The following is a 14,122-nucleotide window of genomic DNA, read 5'->3' on the forward strand; positions in this document are numbered from 1 at the left end:
TAATCACAATTTAAAAAAAAATTATATTGTGTTGAGAATATATGAATCTTTAAATTTAATAATCATTGACGTAATATTACTTTTGGTGTTTGAATTAATGGATACTCTAGTAATTCTTATTCGCTACCTAAATAAAAATAAAAACCATCAATAACTGGTTTCTAGATCAATCGAAATATATACAATATATATATATATATATATATATATATATATATCATTATCATTAAGAACATCGAAATAGGCACAGTTATAATATTTTCAATTAATTGGACATGCGTTTTGAGAGATCAATAATTGGCTTAAAACGAATAGACGAAAATTTTTTTTTGACTTTACCCACGAATGAAATGATTTCGCTCGTTCACCGGTAATCGATCGTTACTGATTAATCTTTGCTGCATCCATCACTCACAAAAACAACAACGATTACAACAGTGGCGCGTATATTATATGATTATATATTTTGGTCGATGTACCTGTACAGTAGTAATAAGTGCGAATTTGCTCGATCGACGGTAACCGATCGTAACCGGGCCGCAGGATCATTCGGCATATTAAATCTTTACATCTATTACGACGTCAACGAACAACCCACGAGGCGTTATTTATTGGCGTAAGACCAACGCATATTCGCGGTCGATCGGTGCACGCAAAAACATTAAAAATCGAGGAAAACAAAAATTTTTAATTGTCCACTCACCTTGAATACCGCTACCATCAACAGGACGACGGCGCGAAAAGCGGTGCCATCCATTTTCGGGTGAGCGGCGGTAGTAGCTGAAAAATACTCGAGCGCCAGTGGTTTCGGGGACGACGAGAGAACGAAAAGAATCCCGCGAAGGATTTACTATGTGCGAGTGGAAACGACGACGTGTCTACACTCGACGACGTAATAATAAAATACTTATTAGGCACTGTTAGGTATTTATGTTACGGTGACGATCGTGCCGGCCGATCGTGTGAGATATTCGTTCTGTTTGAAAACGGACGCGATTCGAGAAAATGTTTATCGGTTTTCAATATTTCTGCCTTAGTGTTTATCACACGATCGAACGCGAAATCCGCGGAGAGACGACACGACGGCGACGAATAACCGACAACGACGGTGTTTGCGGTTTGGGCGCGACGGACGTTGTGGCGTGCGGAAGACCCGACCAACGGTGCCTTGTGCGATAGTTTCGCCGCGACTCGGAAATGCGCGCGTGGTGTGGAGTGGTCGCAGCCGTCGCACTATCTCCGCTGTCACGGGCCAGCGAATCAACGAGCGTTCCTTGTTCGTTATTACTATAACTATAACGTTTACTATTACTATTCCTGTTGCCTGTCTTCTTGTTTGCGCGCCGCTGACAGTAGCGGTCGTTGTTGTCGTTAAACCGTAGGATAACAATAATACGCATGCACGCATAGGATATCCCTATGACCAATTTGTACGGTAAAATGTTGGCTGAGAGTCTATAATATAGTTACCGTGATCGTTAAACGTGGTAGTGGTAATCACTGCACGTTTATGATAAAGGAAAAATTGTATCGACAGTCCGCTGTAGGTATATACCTATACCTATATAATTTATTTCACTGTAAAGTTCTATCTGACAATTTTTTTGTGTGTCCCTTCGAAAATTTGCTGTTCATGCCTAAGTGACTATGAATTTAATTGATTGAATATTTAGGTTTAAATTTTTTAACAGCTGCGGAAATTTTCTGAAAAAAAAATTGATTGACAATGCAAAAAAAAAAAATGTAAATAATTGTATTATAATAAAACTATCATATTGTATAAAAATTAATGAAATTGATAAAAAAAATAAACAACGCTTAGAAACCTGTCAAATCACATTGAAAATAACTATAAAAACAAATCAAGTCACTTTGCAGTAAAGTAGGTATTTTGTGTTTTTGTATACCTTTTATTGAGTAGGCTAATGTAATGAAGTGGTCAAAATTAAATTTAAATGATAGATTGATAAACTATTTCATACAAAAAATAATTCTAAAAAAATTTAGTCAGTTGGCCTATAGTCTATACTTCCGGTAATATTTTATTATTAATGTATATATTGCTATGATAGGTTGAACTATTTTTTTCTAAAAACAATTTTTGTATTAAATAATATACTCTATACTTATTACTTATATATACTATGATATAATAGTAGGTATAAGGTTGAAGATTTATTATACATAGATGTATATTTGAACGCAATAATACCAACTACTGCTTGACCAATTTCAATAAAAGTTATTAATATTTATAATATTTGCATTACATAATGTATCAAAATAAAATAATATGCCTGAAAATATGAAATAAATATAATATAGAAGTTACTATTTGAAATTTTATCAGGCTGTGATAACTTAAACATGCATATACACACACACATATATATATGATTGCAAGTATATAATATGTATAGAGCAACCATAAATTAAATATATATATAAATGTATAATAACATTAAAAATACCATGGGCTTAAATAAATGTAATATGTAGCTTAAGAATAAGTACAATGATAATAATTGATAACTATATTTTTAACATCGTTTTACATATCATTGATAATTTGATGTGAGTTGGAACTGAGTGTTTTTGTCAGAACTTGAAAACACGCAGGATGACCATGAATGGACATCTGACACATGAAACACATGTATCAGTTAGTTTCTATGATTTTGAAATAGAGTATGAAATTTCTACAAACCAAACATGATCGTTTAATGTAAGTCATAGTAGGCATAACTGCATAAACACTCTCTGCTAGGAGAGCAAGTACTTAGACCAGCGAGTATTTGTCAGATGCAGTATCACAGAGCTTGTAACAACACTAACAACACTTCTCTGGCTAATATATTACTATTGTCATTTAGTATCATTCGGACTTATAAATATTTTGAATAAAATAAAAATTTTAAATATTTTACTTAATTTTGTTAGAGTTATTTTAAACTTCATTACAACTGGGTGTTCGAAACAAAATATAGGATTACGATTACCTAGTTATTAATTTAAAAAAATTTTAAATTAGAATTAAATGTGATGAAGATATTAGATTAATGCATTCAATTAATCACCAATAAATGCTGTGTACATTTAATATAAGTCATAAATGAATTTTTTTTTCTAGACTATTATTGACAAGTAATTGTTCTCAAGTATAACTATTTTCACATTATAAATTGCACTCGATTTAATATACTCTACAATTTACATCTTATTCGATTAAATAAGCCCTCGATAATACTATATGTCCTTTTTTTTTATCTTGAGGAAAAACTTTTTAATTAAATGTATACTATTTTCAAACGAAATCGTGTATAGTAAAAATAATTTCAACTTATTTAGATTACCTCCAAAACAACAAAACCTTCATTTTTTTCAACTAGACAGCTATGTATTTTTCTATAAATAATCGGTGGTTATGTCATTTTGTTTGCAGAAATAGGTAATCTGATCTATTATAATAATATCATACATATTTTAATTAATTCTAAAATTCAGTTTACGTCAATGTCATGTTATTTACAATTAACAGTTGTTGGTATGGAAATATTAATGACATGGTTTATTTACAGATTGAATAATATATTTATTCAACTTTAACGTAATTTCGTGAATACAGGATACGAGTTAATGTTTTTTTGAATTTAATCTCCCGAATCTTCTTATCTGTTTTCCTATACTAACATTCCTAAGTTTTTTTGTTTTTAAATTGAATATTCCGTAAACATAGTCATTCAAAAATTGTCTTTATCATAAAATTGATTTATTAAAATGATTTATAACAGACAACCAAACTGACAACATAAGTAGGTACCATAAAATATAATAAACAAGTCACTAAAAAACGATATATCAAAATATTATTGCAATGGAATTTTAAAAAATAAGTAAAAATTAACCCTAGAAAAATCGACAAACCTATTGACCTAAAATATAATGCATAATACATTATGGAAAATTGCTACGTTTTCAGTTTTTCGTGTCACAACTAAATGTATTTACGAGCATCATTCGAGTATAATTTCCGATGTACCTTCAAATAAATGAAATATTATTTTTAATTTAGCTAAATTGTTATAAATAACTAGTACAATTTATTTGCAGAAAATGTATACTTTTCAGGGAAATATTGTCAATTTCCATCGGTACCTATACAATATATTATATCCAAATCGCGTGTGCTGGTTCTTAATTCTTATCCTATTTGAAATATCTACAAGAAAATTAAAAAATATTAATTCAACACTTATAATATATTCATTTGTCAACATTTTCATACTTATTTTCGACAATACTCAAAAGTGAGTTAAACCGACTATACGGTTACTATAATATCACATTCTAATTTTATTAAAGTTATTAATAAATAATCGTCTTTAAGTCATTTATTTTTTATTTCATTTTTTATTGTAAATGAGGTGAAGCCTTTGCCTGTGTGATTATTTGTACGAGCCGCAACTGATATATCTATAAATAATTGTAATATGTTTAAGAAAAACAATGTGATTTTTTAATTTTCATTAACTATAAGGATATTTAATAATTTATACAAACCCTATTATAGCTTAACAAACTTTATAATAAGTAAAAAATGTTAATAGTAACATGTAAAACTGTAAAATATATGCAAATTTGTCAAAATTACACGGAAATCTTACACAATTTAATACTTCATCTGAATATGTTCATAAACTATATTAATAATAAATAATACATATCATATTTTTAAATCATTAACTTAAAAAACCTTCATTTTTCACAGACGTTTTTAAAATATTAATCCGTAATTAATTCTTTAAAAACTTTTAAATGTTTTTGTTAACTAAAAATGAATTTAGTAGGTAGATAAAACATTAAATATTTAAATACTATGATAACATGCAATTATTTCTATTTATTTTCTATTCAATTATTCATTCATTCATTATAAACGAAATTCATGTACAATTATTTAAATTACTGCAATGTAACATGTGTTTTCGCGGATTATAAAAAAATAATTATCATGATGTTATAATGTACATACTATAAATACTTATATACATCACTATTCACTTTTACATATTATTTTCATTTTTATCAAAATGTAAACATAAACTAGTAAAAAAATGTATTTAATGTAATATTGTATGCTATAGATAATTATTATTGAACTCAAATTAATTTTTGGTGATATTAAAACAGTAAATTATTTAACGCTGTTGCCGATGCTCACGGAAAGAGTGGATGATTTAATACACATTTAAACTACGTTCGATAAAAATGAATACAATATTTCATGCTATTGAAGAATATAATAGTATACATAAAAGTACTAATACCTTATTATTATATCTATAATATCTCTAGTTAGGTTTGTCGTACAGCGTTTAATATCGATAATATTGCCGTTCGTTTAACATTCTTTAACTCTTTTTCAGACTTGTGGAGACCAAACAATATGACGTACACTATACAACGAAAACCGTTGTATTTTTTCAAAAAAAAAAAAAAAAAGGAGGAGTATGAGGAGGAAAAAAATCTCGAGTGAGGTGCTAAAATAGATTAGTTCCATAACGTGTTAGCGGTGTTTATTTAATATGTAAATGAACTGTGGTAGCAAAATACGTGTGAAACAATTGTGATACTGCAACGTCGCGGCGTGTATACAAAATAACATGTATACCGCTACCCGACAAATGTAATGTCACTGGTATTGTGCAGTGTATACACAACACTATAGTGTCCGAGTCTTATTCTTTTTGTTTGCGCGCGAAATGTCGTTCGTCATTTTGCCGTGTGCTAATAGAACAAACGCGAATTTTACCCATATATTACAACGTCTTCGTTGAAATACGTTTTGAGTATCATGTTTGTGCTTTAGAACGCGCCCGTGTATTGCATCAACCAAACGTTTTAATTCTTAACGATTTTTTTACGGTTACATCCACTTTTCGCACATTTAATAAAAACAACGGGTTTCCGAAATTTTGTACAACTCTAGTCTCCAATGCTCAAAAAAAATTAACAATAGGGACCCAGTTTTATCTGAAAATCGAAATTTAGTTCATATGTTTCTTCTTACTATGTCACTATGCCTACTAACGATGTGCATAACACATTTGCAAAACTCATATCAATTTCTCGTATAGATATTAGACCCAGACTTCATTGATTATAATTGAAATAATTATATTATTTAACGCCGATTTATTGTCAAAAATGTTAGCAAGTGAGCGTAATGACCCCCAGAAAACAATAAACGGCGTGAAAAGCTTCTTCGTGCAATTTAATTATCAATTATGTAATCCCCACATCATATATCAGGTGACCGAAACTACATATTTTACAAATTCAAGCTCAGGTCTACCTAAAAATAAATTCATTAAATAAAGTAATATATTTATCAATTAAAACGATATCTTAAAAACACACAAACTATGTGCAAATTATAAATATAAAGATGGAAAAATAAAATAGTATGCTCAAAACAAGTTTCATCCGTTGTACGTCTTTTAAATAAAGTCATTATTGCTCTACTAACGCGTACCGTACCCCATATTCAATGTGATTAACCATTTTTGGTTCAAACCATTTTTTACATTAAATTATTTATTTATTTAAATTCTGATTCAAGGAATGTTTCAACTTAAAGACTATATTTATTAATATTTATATATTAATATAAATATATATTATATATAATATTTATATTTATTAATATTTATTTATTTATATTTTAAATTTGTTAATATTTATTTGTACCTACTACTTAAGACGTAAAAACTTTTGTTTTTTAAATAAAAATATAAGTGATGATTCTATTTGAAAAAAAAAACAATCTTCAGCTAATAACATTTGAATACCACTGACAAAACGTTCTCTGACAATAAACTATAATAATAAAATAATAATATGAAGGTATAATTTTATAAATTCTATTTATTGATCTAAAACTTTGTGGGCTTAAGTTATCAAAACCTTAATACGTAGTACTAAAATAGAATATAAATAGTTGAATTGAGCTAAGAATTAATAAAATCACCTTGAGAATTATTATCATGTTCTACTGAAAAAAGACGTAAAATGATTATGAATCATGTATTAATAATATAAAGCACTGTAACCTTACTGTATTATACTTAATATATACATGATATATTATACTTAATATATATGTATTTATCTGCTACAAGTCTGATACAAGATACATAGTTGCAGATTTATCAGTTCTTCTCGGTATGAAAATTCTAGGATGACAGAAAAATATCGTCCTTCGGTCTAGAACATGATTTAATATAACGTATATATTACAGATTTAACCACATATTATTTGTACAATGCTGAAAACACTCATGTGTGTCTGCAAAAAATAATTTTCTCACCGCCTCTGGTGTCCTAAATAAATTCATCGTGACCATTTGCTTAAAAACAAAAACAGTTGCAGCGGAAAAAAAAACATGACTGCGCAGTGATCGATAATCGTGGGGGAAAAAAGGCTACGATTAACGATTCCGCATTAATCAACTGATTATGTATATATAAATACAAATAATATTATATGGCTGTAGCAACAGCGACGATCAGTTTTTAATCGGATGATATATTTTTAATTCACTGCGACGAGAAGAACGCGCTGCTCAATTACGGCCTTACGGTACTTTTCGACTATAAATCTATTTTATTTTTTATATATAGGCGTATATTTCTGTATAAATATCCATCGATAAAACGGAAAAGAACCCCCAGATAAACACTCTAAAACAGTATATATATATATATATATATTTAACTTAGTCGGAAAATCTTCATGAATAATATATATATATGTATAGCGTTTAGCAGCGTATAACAGCGTATATAGCAGCGTTTTACACGATTCACATTGTGCAGATATCCGTTCTCGCGGGCCTACGGTTAATCGGCCCGAAACGGGTATTGTTTCGAGTATAATATTATTGTTAACGTGTCGTGTACGCCACTTCAATAACATTATACTTAACACGGGGTAAAATATATTGTTTATACATGTTTATATATATATATACGGGCCGTATCGGTGCTCGTGGAAATCTGAAATATCGGAGACTTGAACGCTCGAATCACTCGTCGGAACACCGGACACGATCGGGTCAAAGTTCTCGTGTACCCACACCCGCTCACCGACAGTTTCACCTGCGGCGCGTCTCGTATGGCGCCCCCGCAAAAACGCACTTGCAATACTATCTGTACAATAACGTCTCACCATAGTAATGACATATAGGTATAAAGGATTAATACGCCATTGTTATTTTTCGGTACATCGAACACCACGACGACGCATAAAACGCGTTCTCGCGAATCCGTCGTGCGTTGGTGTATAATATAGGTACATATATTATACAATGTAACTGTGCATGGTCTGAAGGTGAATGAGTTGCCACGAAGCTCTGGGGATCGATCGATATTACGTCTCGACAAGAGACGATACACCGTAGGTATACCACGGCGTTCGAATTCTACAGAAAAAAAAAACGTCACATTTTTACTCGAACCGAATGAGCGCGCAGAGAAATGCGTACGTCAATATAGTATATACCTACTGATCATAACCGCAATGTACGATTTCATAGAGTACTGGCCAAATATGTATTCATTTGACTTCAAAAGCTTTATTTTTTCTGAATATTTTAGTTTAGGTATTTTATGTTTTATGCAGGTACGAATACTTACCCAATCGTAGTCCATGTTTTGAAAACATACGTTATAAAATAATAGCGTCCGACGACTTAGATTTTTTGGTTTAATTTAAATGTCTTGAAAGGTCATTGCTTTTTTATAGTTTATATTCTTTAACTTTACGGTTTTAGTTTCGACGTGCGTTATCCGTTAAATAGGACCAATCATGTAGTGGCATTGAACTGTGGAAATAAAAAAACGTTTTGCGCTGCTGCAGTGGCGTATATATTGATGCATGTGGACCTGTTATATACTTTTGTTGTATACTCGGGTACGACACGCGTGTTTATCTATTTGCACGTACGTATGAATGCACCTATATTTACCATAACTCATATTCGCATGTTAATATGATTATCGTGTTATTATTGTTATTATATGATTATATACTTTATGAAGTACACGTTATACAATGTATTATTGTTATGCAAATCGGGTAACGGAAAACCATACGCGTGTGTTCGATTCGTGTTAACACCACGATTATCGCACCCAAGAAAATCACTTGGAGTAACATTTCAAACTTTTAACGGCTTACGCCATTGTTATTTCTCTTGCTCTCGTCTCTAATTTCCTCGTGATATTGCTTTATAAAATGCATTTTGAACATCCACATCGTAATGATAATTATTCGATTCTAGTAATTATTCATTTGCGCTTTTAACAATACAACGGTGCTTCAACATGTCAAATTAATGTGCGATTTCAATCCAGCATTACTTGGCAAACGGAAAATTACTTATACAAAGTAAACTATGTTATGTGTACCTTTATATATACATATATATATATATCATATAAATTTGAACTATCTAGAAATAATATAATGTGATTTAAAAAAATAAAAATCATTCAATTCTTTAAAGTTTGTTGTTAAATAATTATTTTTTATTTTATGATAAAATTTATAATTCACAACAAGAACAATACCACCGATCCATGTGAACCATGTTCTATTCAAAATATATATGAATCTATAATACGCCATTACGATCTATATGTTGTTTATAAACATTTTTACTTAATATTCTTAGAAATATTATACATGCATAATGCATATTGCATATATATTATATTATATGATAAAGTTTTAAAATTCTTAAATTACTATTTATAATAATTAAAATTGTTATTTTTCATTAAAATATTTAATTTTTTAAATATTAGATCTTCTAACAACATTTTTGATATTTTTGATTTGCAATAAGAATTATTTTTAATGTTATAAATTATAATATAAAATAGTTATATTTTGACTTAAAAAAAAACTGAAAAATTGAAAAGTTTGTAAATTATCAAAATAAGCGATAATAATAATATTTTGAAAATTATACAAACTCTAATAAATACTTATATATTTATATTTATTTATGAATATATCATTAATTAAACGCGCAGAGTTCAAAGTTTCATCAAATAACATAATTTTATAATAATGAATAATACATTATAAGATACAAATGTACAATATATTACAATAATAATATTTTTTATTACTCATACACTACCGTGTAATGAACGTATAGAACTATTTATCAGAACTTATTTACATGGTTTATATGACATTAAACATACAATTACGTGGACTTAAATGCTGATGAAAAGTACAACTACAGAGAATCTGACAAATATCACATAAACCATATCCAATTTGCAAGCAAGTATAATCATCCTCAAAATCCAAACTTGAAGATCGTGGATTGTTAAAGACATAAAAATAAAATAATTCCTACAGCATATACATCATTGTAAATCCAATACATTCGTAGCACTACTTTATTCAAACACTATAATACAAACATTAAATCTATATAAAAATATGATAAATCACAATTTTTTCAGCCGATTATGTAAACAATACGTAAGTACCTTGTATCTATGTTGATAAACGATGACGCGTTTCTTTATCGTAAATTTTCTCGTACCCATTCCTATATAGATACAATGTAATTATATATATTTTATTGGCATAGAAAATAGGTTGTACATAATTTTATATGTATTAGAAAGAATCATATTACAATGTCGTTTCACATGATGTATCAAACGTTCGAATCTAATGGGCTATCAAGGGACCTCAGCCGGCGCATAATAATATGTGTGTATATTGGCGACAGTAACTATATAAAAGTGTATTCACGACGCGCAAATAATAAATAACGACTATATAGCTAGTGATAATAATTAAGTTCCATTCCCATAACAGCGCATAAATATATATAATATATATATTATAATACGTACTCCCTATTATTGTTGATATTATTATTTATGTAGTATACGTACATACCAGCTAGGTACTATATTGGTACAGACTTTAATTTCTAGTACGGCGTTGAGTCAACACTCGATGTCTCGACCGTTCATTAAAGCATGTGTAGAATTTGATAAATCATGATCATTATCACGCGTGTATGATATTGTACAGCGATATATTTCTTGAATAAACCTAATATAAAAAATAAAAACGACAAACGTCATCTGTATAATACTGCGAATTTTATAATTATTATTATATGTACTTTGTATTTATACTTGTAAATCGACGTCCTTATATTATTATATTGTGTGAATAACTGCAATATACATTATGTGTAGATTTGTATTTGTATGCGTGTCTACTGCATTATATTTTGTCTATTCTGTGTGCCCTATATGGCTGTATGTAGGTATACATATATACTATCGTGATACAAATATTATTGTAGATAATGCGTTAGTTATAAACGTATTATTGTTAAAATAATATTAATATTATTTCTATCGTGTATTTAATATATTATATGAACTCTAAATGTATATGTTAGAAAGTGTATGTTAGAAATGGCTACAGGCAAAAATGTGCATTTCCAATTGCACGACAGTGGTTCAATTTTTTCGATCCCATTATATTTTAATAACAACCTCAATGACTGATAGATAATATTGTAATTTTCATTTTTATTTTAGTGTTATTAGTTATTATACTGATACATTTCAATGACAATTAGGCATAGCCGTGGGTACAGACTAAAATAATGAATAGGATTTCCAAGACCTAATCCGACATACCTATTATACAACCTAAACTACGGTTAACGTGTGATAAAACTTGTGTTATACAGAAAAAAACCATTATGTTAGTTATAAAAAAAATGTTCTCCATTTTGTTTTGTTTTAAAAATATGTATTGTTTTTAGAACAGATAAATTAAATATGAAAACGTTATTTTTCGACCTCCGTGTAACCGCGTGTACACTTATTCTATGTAGGTGTATTTATTCTCTTGTGCGATATTTTTTATTTTTATTGAATTTTTACTGATTATAGAAAAAAATCTGTTTCCTAGAAAGCTGAAAATAAAATCCCACAATTAATATCAACACAAATAGTAGTAAATATACGATAGAGTACAGTTTTAACGTTTTAGTTTAATAGTAGTAATAGTACTAGTTCGAACATTAATTTCATGATTGAACTTTTTTTTTATATTACTAATTTTAAGGTCATAAACTTACAACTATAAAGACTATAGGCTTATAAGTTATTGTTAAGTATAATAGTAGCATTATAAAGAAAATACTAATAAGGATACATTGATAAAAGTAATATAAAGGTTAGATCATAAAAATTTGCACAATTTTAAGTCTTAAAAGATCAAAAATATTTAATTTTATACTTTGTTCGTACATAATGTCTCGATTTTTTATTTTTTTTTTTTGATTCTCTAAGTATCACATTTACCACAGTGAATTAAAATTAGTTCACGAAGAAGATTTCTCTGCAAGTTTGTGATTGATTTTGCAACTGAACTCTTACTTATAATCTTTTTCGGCGCATTACATTATTTTTATAGGTAATAAAAGTATATTATATAATGTATTATTTATTGTTATCATTATTTACGTTTACTAACCGTTACATTTTTTACTAACCAACTATGAACGTATAATAAAATCAGGAATCAGAGATTTATACATAATTGTGGCAAATAACTCATACGAGTGACAAAACTCGTTTATAAGTATATAGATATACACGAGTATGAAAAAACGTGAAACCATTAAAATTTCATTTTAATATACTATCCAATTATTTTTAAATCTTTTTTTTTTCATAAAATCGTTTTAAATTTATGAACATACACACCTAATATTCACAATATTTACATATTATGTGGACATTTGCAAAGGATAACTAAAAAAATAAAAATAAATACAAAATTGAGAAAGGGCGTAATTCAATAGGATAGTTTCAATTAGATAAAAAATGTCTTTATTAATAATATTATAATTCAAACTTAAAGATTTTGAATTAAATGACTAGTTGTAAAAATGCATGTAATACTGCATATAATTATCCGCTGTTTACTTGTGTACGTCTATGTATTATAAACATAATTATATACTTTTACACCAATAATGGCGCCTGTGGCATACGAATAAACAGTTTTTATTTCCGGTGGCGCTACGCAATTGAATAGGGTTGGTTGTAAAAAAACTCATTTCGATCGATCGTTAAACGGATATAGTATAACGGAGGACTAAAATACATCAAATGAAGTGAGACTTTTACTAAGAATAATATTACATTATATTCTATTATAGGTACCTATCGGCATAGTAATTCACGACAACGCGTAAATACCGCGGATACGCGTGGAAAACCGATTAATGGTTTATTTTTTATTGTTATCATTTTTTTACGCTATCGGACGATCGTCCGATAAATAAATAAACATTATTATAACTCTAGTGACATAGTTTTTGTCAGACTAAAAATAATCACTTGGATGACGTTGGATTGGCCGTTACAATATTTACACCAGGTGACGGCGCGTTTCGGACGATTAACCGATGTAAAAAAGTACAAACCAATCGTTTGACCATTTTTTTTTTTTTTTTGCGGCAAAAAGAAAAGTGCGTTTGAATTTTTTTTAACAGCTGTCGAACGAACATAACCGTTATTACGGCAATACAACAATATATATATTATTATATAGTAGTGTAGATATACAATATAGACTATAGGTAGCTATTGCTTATAAAGCTAGTGAACGTTATCCCATTTATGTGATTAGTAACTATACCTGTAAAATGTGAAATAAATAAAACTGTACACTTGTACGATGTACACTAAAACCTTCCTTAACGGACACTTCAGAATAGTGTAGGTGTTTTTGGAGAAAAAACCAAACTCTGAGCCTTCTGAAACAGCGAACACCTCCGAATAATGGTCAAAGTTTTCAGTGACCAACAATATCCGGTATTTAGAGGTCTCACTGCATAGTAATGCAACTCAAGTCTTTAACAGTACTTGCAGTAAGAATCGTGTCATGACCGTAAAACAGTGAAAATCATACAATGATATTGTCGATGTCAACAGTAATGGATCTAGTTTAAATAAAAATAACATATAATTTTCAATCTCCAGCAATGAG

At 28.9% G+C, this 14,122-nt stretch overlaps 1 protein-coding gene across 1 annotated transcript in view; it reads right to left on the minus strand.

Moving 5' to 3' along the window:
* Positions 1-1,183, minus strand: part of LOC112593106 — a 29,218-nt gene extending 28,035 nt beyond the window's left edge. The window contains exon 1 of the mRNA XM_025337383.1: positions 704-1,183. Coding sequence (XP_025193168.1) covers positions 704-757 — 54 coding nt within the window. The 5' untranslated portion in view covers positions 758-1,183. The remainder of the gene's footprint in view (positions 1-703) is intronic.
* Between the last annotated feature and the right edge of the window lie 12,939 nt (positions 1,184-14,122).

Source organism: Melanaphis sacchari, unplaced genomic scaffold (assembly GCF_002803265.2).
Source record: "Melanaphis sacchari strain LSU unplaced genomic scaffold, SCAv2.0 Contig1_pilon_pilon, whole genome shotgun sequence".
In the NCBI taxonomy this organism is placed as follows: Eukaryota; Metazoa; Arthropoda; class Insecta; order Hemiptera; family Aphididae; genus Melanaphis; species Melanaphis sacchari.